A 17,145-nucleotide genomic window follows, 5' to 3' on the forward strand; every position below is an offset into this window, starting at 1 on the left:
ACCACCACCCCTTTGCTGGGGCCCCTTATTACTTTTTTCCCTCCCCTCTCTTTGGGGAGGGGTGGGGCAGGATTGGAGAGGAGAGAAAGGGTAAACTAGCTCCTGCAGTGAGGTGCAGAGGTTGGAAGCCCAAGCCCGGCTCATCTAAGTAAGGAACAGAGCAAGGTGAAGTGCCACCTAAGAGAGATCCCACCCAGGGAGTGGCTCAGATGCTTCCAGCACACACATAGGCCTTTTTGTGTGTGGGAGGCAGGGGTGGAGCTGGATCAGAAAGATCTCACCACAGCTTGGAAGCAGCCACCTCGCTTGTGAGGAGAGCCCTGGGAGGTTGCCTCTCATCTGCCAGCTCTTGTTCTGTTGGCCCCAACATACACACAGAGACCATGGGGACCCTCGAGGGACACTTGCTGCCGGGGATATGCCTCCTCATCTTTTCTCTCCACTACTCAGTGATGGTGTCCTTGGCCCTGCTACGGGGACAGAGGTTTCTCAAACCCCCTCTGACCCCAAAGGAGAAGCGAGGACACAGGTGGTGGCAGCTGGTACCTGTGGAAGGGATGATGAAGGTGGCCATCTCCCTGACTGGCATCATAACCGAGTTCTTCTTCCCCCCAGGAGTAAACCGGATGATGATGGTAGACTGGGAGGACCCTCGGCGGCCATTTGTGTTCTATGACAACTGGTATCACGTCACCATGTATGGGTTTTTCACGCTCAGTGGCGTTGTGGACATCGTGAGCCGGGCGTGTCAGGCGCAGCAGAACGTGAAGCTGGAGCGAGCGGCTGAGGCCCTGGCCTTCTGTGTGCTGGTCCTGCTGATGGCATGTCACCTGGAGAACAAGGGCACCCTGGAGGTCCGCACGCACCTGCTGTTCGTGGCGCCCACCTTCCTGGTTACCCTGGTGCTCACCATGGAAGTCTGGGTCCCTGACCAACCCACGCTCTGGGTGCTGAAGACCTGGATGGGGCTGGTGCTCAGCACATGGATGCTGCAGCTGTGTGTGCTGATGTACGTTCCTCCCTCCGGGCAGCCCTGGAGGGCAGAAAACCCTGGCGACCTCGCCTTCCTCCTCATCTTCTTCTGCTGGCACCTGGGCTTCGGGGCTATCGTGCTGGCCGCTGTCTATGGCCTCTGCAGCCTCTGGCACCATCGCATCTCCTCTTGGAGGGAAGTCCCACGTGCCAAGTACCAGCTGTGTCCCAGAAGCTACAGCAGCGAAGAGCTGGAGAAGCTCGGGACAGAGGCCATGCTGCAGGATGGGGGCATCTAGGTACAGAATCTTTGTGCTATGCCTTTCGTCACGAGAGTTTTGAGGGTACCCACTGTGCGCAGAGCACAGAAATGTGCTGGGATCTACAAGGTGGCTTTCTGTCACAGGAGCCACCTTCCTTGTTCCTAAATAAACCTTTCAGTTCCTGGGATTACTTCACTCTGTCGCTTTGTTCTCTCCAGGTCTGCCTCTTTTCCTGCCTCACTGCCTCACTGCTCCGCTTGGTTCCTGACCGTGGACTTGTGTGGAGTCAGAACAAGGAGGGGGCTTTTCTCTCACAGAGGAAATGAAAATCAGGAAATAGAGGGAGATGGAGGGCCACTGGGGACCCAGGGGGGTTTCATCCGTTGGAGGCAGAGCTAGCTGGCTTAGTGTGTGCCTGCAGCTAGAGTATTTAAATGTGCGAAAGAGAAGGGGTCCATTTTTGCATAATGGTGAAGAACTTCTGTTTCTCTTCATTTTTCTGTTTTCTTTACACTAAGCATGGCAGGATGATGAACTTGTTTCCTTGTTGCTATAGTTATTTTTAATCTACACGGAATGAGGCTACATCTGCCTGCTGAGGGGCAAGTGGGGAAGGGGTGACAGTCAACTTAGCAGGGGCTCAAGTCTGAGAGAAAGGAGGCAGAAGAGCAAGGAAGTCCCAAAGGAAACAAGGATGACCGAAATATAATTTTAAGGGGTTCAGGTTTTGCTGGGATGTAAAACTCCATTGTTCCTACTCTTTCAGTAACGTCTGTGATGCAAGTATATGCGTGTCTTGTGTGAGTGATTCTGGAGCCAGACCAAAGAGAAGGCTCAGATGTCAGTTGGTAGGAGCAGAAGGGGAAGAATGGCTATGAGATGTGGGGTGCAAACCGTCTTCAGTGGTTCTGAAGATGCAGAACTCGGAGCTGAGAGGAAACGGGAAATGTCAGCAGAAATTTCTAGCCAGTCATTGAGCTTCTCCCAGAATGAGGAGAGAAGGTGCTGGTAAATCCATACACTCAGTAAGACATATGAAAGCAAATTTTATAAAAACGCTTATCCCTGGGTACAACTAGATATCCACTGCTTCTGCTAGCACGAGCCTGCGTATGTGAGACAGATAAATCCAGCATCTGGAAATGTGAAGAGGCAGGAAGAAGAGATGGGGTGCTGGCCGTAGATGTGGAGAAAGGACCAGAGAGAAAAGCTCCCTCTCATGAAGCAGCTACAGCGACACCACCTCTTGTGCAGTTAGAAATGCTGTCCTCAGAGACTAAAAAGCTGTAAGAAGCATAGAGAGGTGTTTGCATTTGCAAGATGGAAGACAGGCTGCACATTGTCATCTGAAATGTCACCGGACACTCCCTAAAGAAATAGTGTGTGGGAGCATGGAAAATAGGCTCCAGAAACTCCAGGATGAGAGCTTGAGGCAGGGAAGGGAGCCAGGGGAGGGTCTGGCAACTCACCCTGGCAGGGTTTGGAGGGGAGGAACACTCTGGATCTAGAGGAAGAGAAATGTGTCCTGCAGCAGCTGGAACCAGGCCAGCCTCAGGTTCCATCCCAGCAAAGCAGGAACCAACCTAAGGAGAGGCCAGCGCCTTTCCTTCTGTCCCCACCCTAAAAATCCCAGAAGCAGAGCCAAATTTACCCTGAAGCTAAGATAATAAAGCTTAAGCTTCAGAGCCCCTCACTTTACATCTCCAAACATCAAGCCCTGGGAGGGGCCACAGCAAGGTGTTGATATGATCACTAAAAAATTGCAAAAGTAAGGTATTTCTGTATTCTTCTTCTTTAAAAAAAAATGTTTATTTTTGAGAGAGAGGCAGAGAGACAGAGTACAAGCAGGGCAGGGGCAGGGGCAGGGAGAAGGAGACACAGAATCCAAAGCAGGCTCTGAGCTGGACCAACACGGGGCTTGAACTAGATGTTTAACTGACTGAGCCACCCAGGCACCCCTGTATTCTTCTTTTCTAAAGAGGGACCTCCAACTAGTATAAGCTGTAGGCTCCACAAAACCTAGCTTTGCTTCCACCCTGAAGATTTCACATTTACTTTCAAGATGCCTTATAATAAACATCTCTTTGCCCTTTAGTAGGACATTCCTTAGCTGAGGGTAATGGTAAGACTCTATCTCCTTTAACTTGGAAACAAGAAGCTTAAAATGCTAATGACCTCACCAACTAATTGAAAACCACCTGCTAAAGCATAATCCATCAGTCAACAAATCCCTCAGTCACCTGTGATCAGATGTTTGGCCTGATTTAATAAAGAGGAATTCGACATCTAGAAGACTGGTGCCTGAGGGAGAGGCGGGCAGTGATTTACAGAGGTGGGTCCTGCTTATCTTCATTCGTGCTGGGAGGTGGCACGGGTTGTCCTGCACATTTGGCCCTTACCCAGTGTATTAGTCAGTGTTCTTCAGAGAAACAGAACCAATGGGATATGGATAGATCAAAATTTTTTAAGAATTGGCCTATGAGATTGTGAGGGTTAGCAAGTCCAAAACAGACAGGGCAGGCCAGCAGCCCAGACACCAGAGGAAGAGTTAATGTTGCCTTCTTGCTTAACACACCTCAGTCTTATCTTTTAAGACCTTCAACTGATTGGATGAGACCCACCCATATTATGGAGGGCAATCTGCTTATTCAAAAATTATTATTATTCAAAAAAAGATTATTCAAAATCTACCGATTTATGGGTTTTTTTTTTAATTTTCATTTATTTATTTTGAGAGAGAGAGAGAAAGAGAGTGTGTGTGTGCATGTGAGCAGGGGAGGGACAGAGAGAGATGGGGAGAGAGAATCCCAAGCAGGCTCCATGCTGTCAGTGCAGAGCCTGATGTGGGGCTTGAACCCACAAACCCTGAGATGATGACCTGAGCTGAGATCAAGAATTTGTCGCTTAAATGACGGAGCCACCCAGGTGCCCCTCAAAGTCTACTGATTTAAATGTTAATCAGATCCTGAGGTGCCTGAGTGGCTCCGTCAGTTAAGCATCCGACTTTGACTCAGGTTGTGATCTCACGGCTTGTGAGTTTGGGCCCTACATCAGGCTCTGTGCTGACAGCTGGGAGTCTAGAGCCTGCTTCAGATTGTGTCTCCCTCTCTCTCTGCTCCTCCCATGTTTTCACACACACACACACACACACACACACACTCTATCTCTCAAAAATGAACATTAAAAAATAATAATATAATAAAAGTTAATCAGATCTAAAAAATACTGGCACAAAGCCACATCTAAACCAGTGTCTGAACAAATAACTGAGTGCTGTGGCCTAGTCAAACTGACACATAAAATTAACCATCATGCTCAGCATATTGGAACATGGCCACCTAAACATAATTTATGTCAACTATGTTTGTTGTTACTTTAGAGACCTTCCAAAATAATAATAGTAACTTCATTTTATTTTTTTTTACTTTTTAAAAGTTTTTACTTATTTTGAGAGAGAGAAAGAGTGTGTGTGTGTGTGTGTGTGTGTGTGTGTGCGCGTGCACGCACAGAGAAGGGAAAGAGAGAGAGAAAATCCCAAGCAGGCTCCAAGCTGTCAGTGCATAGCTGGACATAGGGCTCCATCTCAGGAACAGTGAGATTAGAACCTGAGCTGAAATCAAGAGTTGGATGCTTAAAGGACTGAGCCACCCAGGCACGCCAATAGTAACTTCATTTTATTTTATTTTTTTTATTTTTTTAATGTTTATTTTTGAGACACAGAGAGAGAAAGAGCATGAGCGGGGGAGGGGCAGAGGAAGAGAGAGAGAGACGGACAGACAGAATCCGAAGCAGACTCCAGGCTCCAAGCTGAGCCATTAGCACAGAGCCCAATGCGGGGCTTGAACCCACAAACTGTGAGATCATGACCTGAGCCAAAGTAGGACACTCAGTCGACTGAGCCACCCAGGTACCCTGTAACTTGATTTTAAAAGGACTTCACCATTATAGGTTCTGACTGCAGTATGACTATGACTATATAGTGCTAAATGGCCTTCTTCCCTTCCCTGTTTCCTCTAGGGAAAGATAGTGGTGTGTGTGTACAAGTGACTCTTATTTTTAAAAATTCAAATAATGTTTAGAGAGGTTTTTTAATTTTATATGTTATACATTTTAGACATCTTACAATATAGCAAAAAAGCATTTTAAAGTATTTTGAAATCTACCATGATTCCCCCACCCAGAATTAATTACTGCCTGGGAAGACTAAAAGGTCAGGAAGTTATTTCAATCAGAGTAAATGATAAGATTTATATATCAGAGATGAGACCTTTCTTGGTGATGATGACTGATGTGCCTGATGATTCAGGTGTGGATGACTAAAGAGACGTGGAGGTGAAGGTCACTGAAGATGAAGAAATCCAGAGCTGGAAGTCTAGTGTCGTGGGAAGGAACTGAGCAAGGATCATGCCAGGCCCAGGAAGATGGCAGTCTTGGGCTGGAGAATGCCAGAGCCCCAGTCCTCAGTGAATTTAGTGGGGGTGGGGATGGGGAGGAACTTAAGGCACCCAGGAGGGCAGAAGACAGAAAGTGTGGTTAGCATGAGCTGCAAAGGAGGAAGCAATCAGGATTAGGCAGAAATGGTACCACCTACCCCACAGAGGTGTTGTGAGAAGTGAGGTCCTGCATATGCAACACTTAATTCAGAGCATGGGGTGTGGGTTCAATAAATCTTAGTTTGAGAGACTGAGTATACAAATGGGCAATGGCCAGACTACATATAAAAATAAAAATCTCGGGGATGCCTGGGTGGTTCAGTCGGTTAAGGGTCTGCTGACTCTTCATTTTGGTTCAGGTTACAGTCTTGCTGTTTGTGAGTTTCAGCCCCACATCAGGCTCTGCACTGATAGTATAGAGCCTGCTTGGGATTCTCTCTCTCTCTCTCTCTCTCTCTCTCTCTCTCTCTCTCATTCTTTCTCTCTCTCTGCCCCTCTCTGCTTCTCTCTCTCTCTCAAAATAAATAAGTTTAAAAAATTATAAATAGTTAGATGATAGAGATAGATAGATAGATAGATAGATAGATAGATAGATAGATAGATAAATCTATCTCTGACCTACAATCTACAGTAACGAGCCCAGGAAGCCAGCCTGCTACCTATAAGTCACACTGAAGAAAGTCAGTTAGCTATCCCTAGTAACCAGTCCAGGAAGACCCCAAATGGGCAGGATTTGATTAATAACTAACAGCTTCCCTAAATTTTGCCCTGTTTCCAACATAGGACCAATCAGAGAAAGGCAAATATGCACCCCTAACCAAGCACAAAGGATACCCCACTTCTAATTAGCCTGACTTCAGCTTCCCCATGCCAAGAGCCTCCAATCAGGCATACCTGAAGCCTCCCCTTTTTTCCACTGTGAAGCTTTCCCATTTACTCTGCCTGACAGAAAACAACTGATGGCAGCTGACTCCCTCGCTACAGCAAACTCTGAATGGATAGCCTCTGCTTGGTCTTCATTTATTTCCACATGTTCAGTTCTTTCATGCAAGCAGTTACTTGATTTTTATTGAACATCTACTACACACCAGCCTCCATGCTAGGCCCTGGGCATAATGAAGTGACACAGATGCCAGGGTCTCTGCCTCCAGGCTGATTATGACTCAGTGGGAGAAGAAAAGCAAATAAATAAACAGCAAGCTAAGCACAGTCTGAAAAAGGATGTAATGAAAGACAGTTAAGCCAGACTTGGGGATCAGGGAATGCTTCCAAGAAAAGTGGTGTTTCCACAAGAACCTGAAGACGAGTGTGGCCAGGGGAAGAGGGGTTGGGCAAATACTCAGGAGAGGTGGAAAAAGCCAAGGAAAGTCCTCCGGTCATTGCACAGACACTGAAGGAAGTGAACAAAAGTGGGATGTTTGGACCTCGGTGTCTAAGCCTGGAATGGCAAGAGGGCAGACAAGAATCTGATTCCTTCTAGGTCCCATGAAGGAATTTGGTGTTTGTCCTGAAGCCAGTGGTAATGATCATATTTCCATTTTGGATACGTCACTCAGGCTCAATGTGGAATGAGGTGTTGGGGGCGGTGGTTGGCAAACCTGGAAGCAGGGAGACCAGCTAGGAGACTGATAGGCCACGGTGCTGGATGAGAAGAGAAGAGCTCATTTAGAAGGTTCCTGACCTGGACGTCATGGCTGGAGGTCAGAAAGCCAAAGCTTGGACTGCTGAGGAGGAAAGGAAATGCAGTCACTGAGAAAACGAAAATCGGGACCAGGGGCTGCAGAAGAGTGGAATTCTGATTGGAGAAATGCAGCCTGAGGTGTTGTTCTGGAAGTAGGTGTGTGTATGAGCCTGGAGCTCCACCCTGGATGGGGGGAGAGAGAAATCCGGGAGTCATAAATGAGCACTGAGCTCATCCAGGGAGAGGGTGAAGGCAAGTGGGCTTGGAACACAACTCTCAGAGGCACCGTGTCTAACTGGGAAAAAGAAGAGACACACTTATAAAGCAGACCAAGAAAGAGCACCCAGGGAGGGAGGAGGAAGCCCCTGAACTTGTTGTAACACAGAAACCAAATACTGATATTGTTCCCAAAAAGGGAGTCACCAACAAAACCTTGTTTCTTATCCCCGGTTCCTCCTTCCTTTCCCTCCCTCCCAGAGAAGGAAGGCCTGCAGGACATTGGGAGGGAACATACCCTTCCAAGACTAGTGGAACTGGTCCTGCATTGCCCCACAGTGTTGCCCAAGCTTTATCAAATGCTGATGTCAGTATGGGTCATAAAGAAAACTGGATGATGAAAGAAGAAGAAGAAATAAATATGCTTCAGACAAAGATTTGCCCCCAAATTATGCCCAGCCAAGGATGGTACCAATATCTTGGTGAGGTGAGTCTGGAAGTTAATTCTGGGACAGCAGTGAGCACTGTCCCTTGATGATTGTACATTACAGAGTTAACTATTTCCTCCATTGGCCCTGGTTACTGAGTGCCTACCACACAGCAGACTGAAACTGAAATCAAATTTCCTCTCTCCTCACTAGGCTGTGAGTGCAAAAGGGACCACAGCAAGGATAATGATCCCTATTTCAAGGACCCTCTAACCTCTTAAAGTCTCACCCAGATATCCCTCTGAGTCCCCATAGATCTCTACCTTTTCCTCTCCGTCTCAATATTCCTCTCTTTCCTTCTCTCATTAGCTGCCCGTCCCACTCCCTTTCTCCTCCACACTCCCCTTCTCTCTCACCCCCCACTACCTACAGCTCAGTTCTGCCCGCAGGCTTCAGCATGACCAGAGATTACCCCTCCTCCTGCCTCACTCCCTGCGGTGTCCGGTGTCCTCCGGAAGGAGGAAGAGGCCGGGACATGTTCTTCTCTACTTGGCAACTCTTGGAGGACAGAGCAGAGCCTCCCTCAACCTGGAGAACACCTTCTCCCTGCCCTGTGCATCTACCCCCGTGGCCCTAGCGAAAACATTTCCTTAACTTCTCCCAGGATGCGGTTCCCGAGCACTAGCAACCTCTGTGTGACAGCATCCTCACGATTCAACCAGTCCTGGTGTCCTAGGACAGAATCTAGGGCTGTTTGCTTAATTTGTTTGGTTTGGTTTTGTTTTGTTGCTCTGATTGTGTTCCCATGTACAAAAGAAAGAATACAAACAATACGCTTGATTTTTTTAAATACCAAAATGAAAAGTTTGCCAAGGGCACAAGACTAGCCAGTAAACTGTGAGGAACACAAAGAGCCCAGCTCTCCCAGGCTGTCCCCGGCACCCTCTCATGAAAGGGCTTCTGGCCTGAGACTGGCCAGGGAGCCAGCGCCCCACAGCCCTAAGTGCGTCCGTCATACCTCCTCCCTCCTAGGGGACCCCCAGCTCTGCCCAGGCTAGGGACTGTGGGAGCTGAGCCTGGAAGCAGGATTCCCCAGCCTGCGCGCCCCAGGGAGGAGCGCGCCGCCCACACCCTCGCCCACACCTTCTGTTCCAGCTGGCAGCCTGGGAGAGGGCCCGGAGCATGGGAGGATGTGGCGGACCCACCCCTCCCGGGTCACCTGTGTCCTCCGCACCTGGCACAGCATCAGATTGGGCACTTCGCCTAGGCTGTGCCGCGGAAGGTGTCTCGCGCACGTCCCACGTGGGTGACCAGGCAAGGCCCCAGCACAGCAGAGCGTCCTTCTCCCACAACCACAGCCCCGCTGCAGGCGAGGGCCGAGTGGCCCTCGGTACTCAAAGGTTCACACACCTGAAGTGAGGGAGATGGATAAATCACCGACTGATCAACTGACTGATTGATTCACCCACTCACACATGCCAAAAGTATTTCTCTAGCACGTTCTAAGCACTTGAAAGGAATCCGTGGACAAAACGAAGATATCTGTGCTGCAGACCTGGGATGGGAGGTGGTCGGGTAGAAATGAGCAGTGACCTCATAAGATCATGTATTAATGTTTAGTCCTAGGTAACCTAAATCATCTCTTCCTACACACTGTTAAAAACAAAACTTCTTTGACAGATTGCTCTTTTCATTTAACAGTCAGTCCCTGGTAGGGTGGTTGACCTGTCAGTCAGAAGAAAACACACACATCTGAAAGTCAAATGATAGGGAAACATGAAGGTCCCTAAATGGTAACAAGGTTTAATGCTCCAACAACACCGCCCAGTATGTCCAATTAACAGGGAAGCATGAGACAATGACAATAGCTCGCTCTGTATTTAATGAGAGAACAAAGTTGGGGGGGGGGGGCGGGTAATTTGACACTAGGTGCTCATTTAAGCAGCATTCCACACAAGGACTATGTTTACACACACAGGATTTACATGCAGGCAATACAAACTGTGGTTTACCTGTAGGCACAGTCAAGTTCAGAAATTTCTATCAACAGTCCTACCAAACTCAGGGCCCTCTTTTTATAACATACTTTGCAGCCCCCCTTTATGATTCTGAAATGAAATTCAGAGATAATATAATCAGCCTGTATACATCATCACAAAAACTACATATAAATATATAGATATATATAATTAGAATATCTGTTGGTGTCTCCCTGCCCAAAGACCCTCATGAACACAGCCGTGGTTGAACAAGTTTTCATTTATTGCTCACTGCAAGGAGGGAGAGTATGTGCCTTTCACATGGTAGAAAGGACTTTTAGGATTTAGGTTTGTGTTAGGTGATTTGGGGGAAGATTCATGGAAGCAGAGCTTTGCTTTGGATTGGATGCTATCACGAAGCAGCAATCGTTCTATAACGGGGCGTTTTAATAAATGTTACCGAGAAGGAGGGCAGACTAGAGCGAGGCTAAAACTATCATTGTAAAGGAGAAGCCAGGACCAGGAGATGTTTGGTCACTTCTGTGCTTTGGACCATGTTAATCTTTTGTCTGTGTTCAGACACCATTGCAGAGCGCAATTATTTTAATCTAGATCCACAAAGGTCACAGAGTGGCCTTGCCAAATACTGGTGTTCTGTGAAATTGCTTATGTGCAACAGGAGAACCCAATAAATGTGCTCAGTGAGTGCCATACTGGCTTCTGAGTATGAGGGACAGATTTTCTCTTTCTCATATCCTAGCTGAACTACAGAGGAGAGACAAAAACAACCGATAATAAAATAATATACATTTCTATATGTAAATACCGTGGCACAACTATACTAGAATGCATAATAGAGTCAGATGAGTGTACCTCCTTATTTGAGCCAGTCTAGATTTAAAAGTAAAAATATTAGAAGGGTTTCCTTCCAGAGGCACCTCGGTGGCTCAGTAAGTTAAGCAGCCAACTGTTGATTCTGGCTCAGGTCATGATCTCAGGCGGGTGAGATCGAGCTCTGCAATGAGTGTGGAGCCTACTTGGGATTCTCTCTCTCCCTCTCTTCCTGCCCCTCCTCCTCTCCCATGAGCACACACTCTCTCTCAAAATAAATAAATAAACATTTTAAAAGAGTGTTTTCTTGGGGCACCTGGGTGGCTCAGTCAGTTAAGTGTCTGACTTCGGCTCAGGTCATGACCTCACATTCATGGGTTTGAGCCCCAGGTTGGGTTCTGTGCTGACAGATCAGAGCCTGGCGCCTGCTTTGGATTCTGTGTCTCCCCCTTTCTGCCCCTCCCCCGCTTGTGCTCTGTCTCTCTCTGTCTCTCAAAAACAAATAAATGTTAAACAAATTTTTAAGGGTTTTCTTACAATAAATACAGAAGAATTAGAGTTCCAGTTAAAATCAGAATTAAAATTAGAATTAAGATAAATAATAGCATGCCACACTCATTTGTTTATGACAAGAGAAAAAAAGGATTAATTAACCCTAATGGAAACAGAAATAACATGTTAAGTAAATTATAGGCTGTCAAAAATGAAAATACAAGAACAATATTCTCATAACAGCGTTGACCTTGTTTGCATGAACAGTGATTAAAAAAAAAAATTCCTTCTGCATGACATGGAACAAAGTAGTGATGAAATATCTCAGAGACCATATCTCCTGTCTTGAAATTTCAATATTCCTTCAAGGCATGCCTTCTAGTACTTCAAAAGACCCTGGTGACCATACACAATAAGCTCCAAGATCTTGCATATTTTAATATAATGAGATTTGTTCCAGGCCCCTGACCAGCATCGGTTCCCAAACCTCAGTCTCCAACTGAGGCAGACTAAAGAGATAACAACACTTACCCTACAAGGTGGGTGCTGTAAGAATGTTTGGGACGTGCACAATTCACAGTGCTCTCAAAGCTAGCTTTGGCATCGTTTCAGTCTGTGCAAGCAAGCAGGCGCCTGTGCGCACACGCACACAGACAGAGAGAGAGGATGTATACTTGCTCGAGTCTCTATGACTGCAAGGAACGTGCTTGATTGAATGTGCGGGGTCATGTTTGTAGGAGAATCCCAGGCAAGGCTATTGCAAGCTGTAGACAACGTGGGCCAATGCTGGGGGGTCATGCGGACTGGAGAGGACAGGTTGAACATAACTGAATTGGGACTTGCTCAGATGGATATATGCAGAGTTGTATATAACATATATAACACGCTTCCAGGGGTGCTTGGGTGGCTCAGTTGGCTAAGCATCCGATTTTGGCTCAGGTCATGATCTCGTGGATTGTGAATTCAAGTCCCGCGTCAGGCTCTGTGCTGACAGCTTGGAGCCTGGAGCCTGCTTCTGATTCTGTGTCTCCCTCTCTCTCTGGTCCTCCCATGTTTTCACACACACACACACACACACACACACACACACACACACTCTCTCTCTCTCTCTCTCTCTCTCTCTCTCTGAAAAATAGATAAACATTTAAAAAAAAATTTTATAACATGCTTCCATATATTTACCTTTGTGCCTTCTTTTCTTGGGGGGCGGGGGTGGATAGTACAGACCTTCTGGAAAATAGTTTCCTTGTTCATACCACAAAAAATGCATCCCTACATCATTTTACATGGTTGAGTTTTCTACCCCATTTATTTCACTGTGGCCTGGGGTTATTTTGTTTCAAGTGGAGAATAGAGGCTGAACTGGAAAAGAATACAAGACATCTTAGAGAAGTTAGGGCTTCAAAGGTGGAACACTGTATCAGAGTAGCAGTGAAAAATCATAGAAAACAGCAAGATATCCAAAGTCAGTAAAATTATGCACAATTTTCACAAAATATTTTTCTTTGCAGCAGTGTTAAACATCTGGCGTTAATTTTTTTAAAGGCCTGCAAACTCATTGCCAACAAATTTAGCTGAGGCTCAATCTGAGGCACATACAATGACATTGGAAAAGGAAATTGTTTCTTTCTATGGAATTATTTTTAAGGGTTTTGAACACTGTCAACACCTTTGTAGCCATTGTCAGTAACTCTGAAAATATATTTCCACTGTGGCCGTTTTAATCCCTTAACCTTATCCATGTGAGTAGAGAGCTTCCTTATCCCACCAGGGCCCTCACCCACTAGGAACGGAAATGAACTTGCCTGATCTCATTACACAGATGATCCTGAACAGCGTTCATCATCTCATCGATTTTCTTAGAACAGTATCATCAGAATTAGTGGAATAAAACATCATGTCAACTGGACTTTTTCCCATTGTTATTCTAATAACCTATCGTTCCCTGGGTAACTTGAGTTTCTTCTACTATGGGTTGCCTATTTTGCAAGCATTTATATTCCTTTGAAAGAAAACAGCAACAACTTTCCCTTCTACTCAAAGATGTTTTTTTGTGGCGCCTGGGTGGCGCAGTCGGTTAAGCGTCCGACTTCAGCCAGGTCACGATCTCGCGGTCCAGGAGTTCGAGCCCCGCGTCAGGCTCTGGGCTGATGGCTCAGAGCCTAGAGCCTGTTTCTGATTCTGTGTCTCCCTCTCTCTCTGCCCCTCCCCCGTTCATGCTCTGTCTCTCTCTGTCCCAAAAATAAATAAAACGTTTGAAAAAAAAAGATGTTTTTTACCATTCAGTGAAAATTCTAATTTTCCAACTTTGTCTTCAAATCTCTGATGAATGATATACTGCCAAGGTAATAAATGTGTTTCTTTGTAAAATCTTCACTTTATCTTGAGAGGTAGCTGTTTACCTAAAAAGTACCGCAAAGGGGCACCTGGGTGGCTCAGTCAGTTAAGTGTCTGACTCTTAAAATATGAACATTAAGGTCATGATCTCACAGTTTGTGGATTCGAGTCTGGCATCAGGCTCTGAGCTGTCAGCACAGAGCCCACTTCAGATCCTCTGTCCCCTTCTCTCTCTACCCCTCCCCAACATGTGGTCGGTCTGTCTGTCTGTCTGTCTCTCTCAGAAATAAAGAAAGAAAGAAACAACAATAACAAAAAGAACTGCAGAGATGGCATGTTGGCAACTGTCCACATGCTGGCAGATATAAAACCAGATTTTCAACATTCAGTTGAATGTTGTTGATTGTTTTCCTTTATATCTGACATTTTGTCACACAGGTTAAATCAGCATGTTACTATGTAAACGTAGAATCACCATGAAGAGGACAGTTAACATGCCGCAGATTTGGTGACTCCAGTAATACAGGAGGATTGGCTGTCAACAACTTTTCAAAACGGTAAACTCAGTAAAATTTTAAACACAACACAATGCAATCTTTCCTTGATATAGGCAGCTGTTGCTTCCTAGGAAATTTGGTACTCATTAAACCTTGCTTTAAAAAAAAGCAAAAACAAAAACAGAAGACAAAAACAAATACTTCGTGTTCATCTGTAAAATAGAATTCACTCTGGGCTCCAGTATTTATAAGCAGATTTTTCATCTACATAATTCCAGGTTCTGTTAGATTCTAGAATTGAATCATTATAAACAGGTTTTTCACTTACATTTGAAAGTCCTTGGGGCGCCTGGGTGGCTCTGCATCTGACTCCTGATTTCGGCTCAGGTCATGATCTCAAGGTTCGTGAGTTTGAGCCTCGTGTCAGGCTCAGGCTCGGAGCTGATAGTACTGAGCCTGCTTGGGGTCCTCTCTCTCCCTGTCTATCTGCCCCTCCCCTGCTCACATGTTCTCTCTCTCTCAAAATAAATAAATAAACTTAAAAAAAAAAAAAGTCCTGTGGGACACAGGAGAAATCCTTTGTCATGCTAATCTGGCTCCACTAAATGCCAGCAGTAACCCCTTCATTATGACCAAAAATAAATAAATAAATAAATACTCAAATTTTCCAAATACCCCTGGCAGCATTATCATTCTGCAGAGAGCCACTAATTTTTACACAGATAAAATCACACATCTGTGGTTTGCAATCTAAGTTACACGTGATCTATAAAAATATATGGTCATATAAACATGATCAGGGCTGTTTTAAGCACTTTGTGAGGCTCAGGCCATTTCTTTGGAGGCCCTCGCTTACTTATATCAAACATATTAAAATGTGTCCTCATCCTACAGTTAATGCTAGCAGACCAGAACAGTTAATGCTAACACTTAGAATGTGTGCCAGGCACCATTCTAAGTATTTAACAACAACCCTCTAAAGTAGGCACAGTAATCGTATCTATTTTACAGATAAGGGACAGGCACAGAGCGATTCAGTGGCTTGCCCAAAACTAAACAGCCAGTAAGTGCTAAAGCCAACATACAACACTAGGCACTCTGATGTCACATATCGTGGCCTACATAGCTTTTCATAGTTTATATTGAAGAATAAGTTATCACTTATGAGTTAGTCTAGTTGCAGATGACTTAACCTTTGTCATTTTCAGTTGTGGAGTTTTTGCTTTGTATTTTGAGCCAATCGGTTAATTTGAAGTCTCAAACGTTATTGTGAGGCCCTTGAAAGGCCCCAGATGCCCAATACCAAGACTGCACCGGCTAAAGCCTACAATAGTACCTTCCATGAAATTAGGGGACCCACACAGGTACTCAACTTCTCTTTCCTGTTTTTTAGTGTGTGTGTGTGTACCCATGCACTGAAAACAATGACAGTGGCTAGCTTCTACAGCACTGTTGCACGTCCAACTGTCATCTCTAAGCTTAGCACCCGTTCTGTAAGGTAAGTGTTGTCTCAATTTATAGATGAGCAAACTGGTATCCACATGACTGACTTGCCCCATGTTCCCCAGAAATGACAGTTGGTCCTTAGGGCTCCAAAGCCTCTGCCCCTCCCCTGTCCCTGGTGAACTATTTTGGTCCCTTGGGGCTTTCCTCTCTCTTTGCCTGAAACCCCTTCCCCAGTAAGGGAACCTCAGTAGGTTTCCAGTTGTACTGCCACACAGTTCCCATCTGCAAAAGATCACAGCCACTGGTTCTTTCCCTACAGCTACTGTCATCCCATTCCAGAACCTGATTAAGCCCTCAGACTCTTGTTAGAGCACCATCAACTGCAGAGGTTGTTCTGGCTGGGGAACTCCAGAGGACAATTTTCTGAATGCCAGACCCTACTTTCTCTTCTTTTCCTGGGCACTAAAATCACCCATCACTTCTCTTGACTATGCTCTCTTAGAGATCCCTGCCCCCCCCCCACCACCACACACACAACCTCAGAGACCATGACTGCACCAAGTTGCCCCTCTCTTGGCTACGTGGGCCCTAGAAGATGCAAAGCTTAGGGTCAGGGTGGGGAAATGTTACCCCCTGGTTCCCCTCTCTTGAGACAGACAGGCTCCATGGGCCCTTTACCTAGAGGTCTCAGAGAATGAGGCTGAAACAGCCAAATTTTACTGGGCATGTGGTAAAGTAGAGAAAACTCAAGGAAGGGAGTGGAGACACAGGCAGAGAGAAGCAAACAAGAGAGCCAGAGACAGGGAGCATGCATGTGCACAAAAAAAGAAATTTGGTCCCTGCCCTTCCAGTCCCCAAACCCTCCTGAGGCCTCCCACCGTTCCAGTCTTTAGGCTTCATGAGATCTGCCAGTACCCTTCCAATAAATTCCTTTCTTGCAACCGATGGACAGACTTTGCCTGCCTTACCTATTGAGGCGCATTACAGCCCCGGGGGCTAAAACCTGAAGAGGAGCTAAAAGAACCAGCTCATTAGTTCCAGTGGCACTTCCCACCCCCGCCTCCCTGGCAGGTTGTGGCACTAAAGGCAGTTTTCTGAGAGCCTATCACCTGTTGACCTCTGAGTCATTACCACTTACCCCATGGCCGTACCTGGGGTGCTGAGCTCTGCCTCACAGCCCCACCAGGATGCCCCAAGTCTAGCCCCACTGTGGACCCCAGTTCACTTTCTTCTAAGTAAGCCCTGGCCATTGAAAGGCTGGACCTGCTCCCTGAGGTCCTCCTTCTCAAGCTGGCTTTGCCAATTCCAGACTCTGAAGACTCAGCAGTGACACCAATGACTCAAAGCCTGCCTGCCCCATCCCCCCACTGGATGGTCCCTCTCAGTTCAGAGGCTTATCTATTTACCTGAGCTTGCTGGACCCACACAGTGGAGCATCACACAGCTGGTTAAGTGATGGTCACCTGATGATCTAGAAATATATGCACAAATTTACATCATGGAGAGTAGATATGTAGATATGCTTGTAACCAGACACGTCTTCATAGGAAGCAGCCTAGTAGGCATCATG

General features: G+C 46.2%; 1 protein-coding gene across 1 annotated transcript; it reads left to right on the forward strand.

The window, feature by feature from the left end:
• Positions 1-279: 279 nt before the first annotated feature.
• Positions 280-1,425, forward strand: LOC128315057 (transmembrane epididymal protein 1A-like). The gene has a single exon (XM_053220392.1). It carries the CDS (start codon positions 384-386, stop codon positions 1,269-1,271), a length of 888 nt encoding a protein of 295 aa, XP_053076367.1. The 5' UTR covers positions 280-383; the 3' UTR covers positions 1,272-1,425.
• The last annotated feature ends 15,720 nt before the right edge of the window (positions 1,426-17,145 follow it).

The sequence above is a fragment of the Acinonyx jubatus genome, chromosome C2, assembly GCF_027475565.1.
Source record: "Acinonyx jubatus isolate Ajub_Pintada_27869175 chromosome C2, VMU_Ajub_asm_v1.0, whole genome shotgun sequence".
Lineage (NCBI taxonomy): Eukaryota > Metazoa > Chordata > Mammalia > Carnivora > Felidae > Acinonyx > Acinonyx jubatus.

What these genes read in the sequence shown, in the direction of transcription:
- LOC128315057 (XM_053220392.1), top strand. Translation starts at nt 384, where the DNA reads ATGGGGACCCTCGAGGGACACTTGCTGCCGGGGATATGCCTCCTCATC.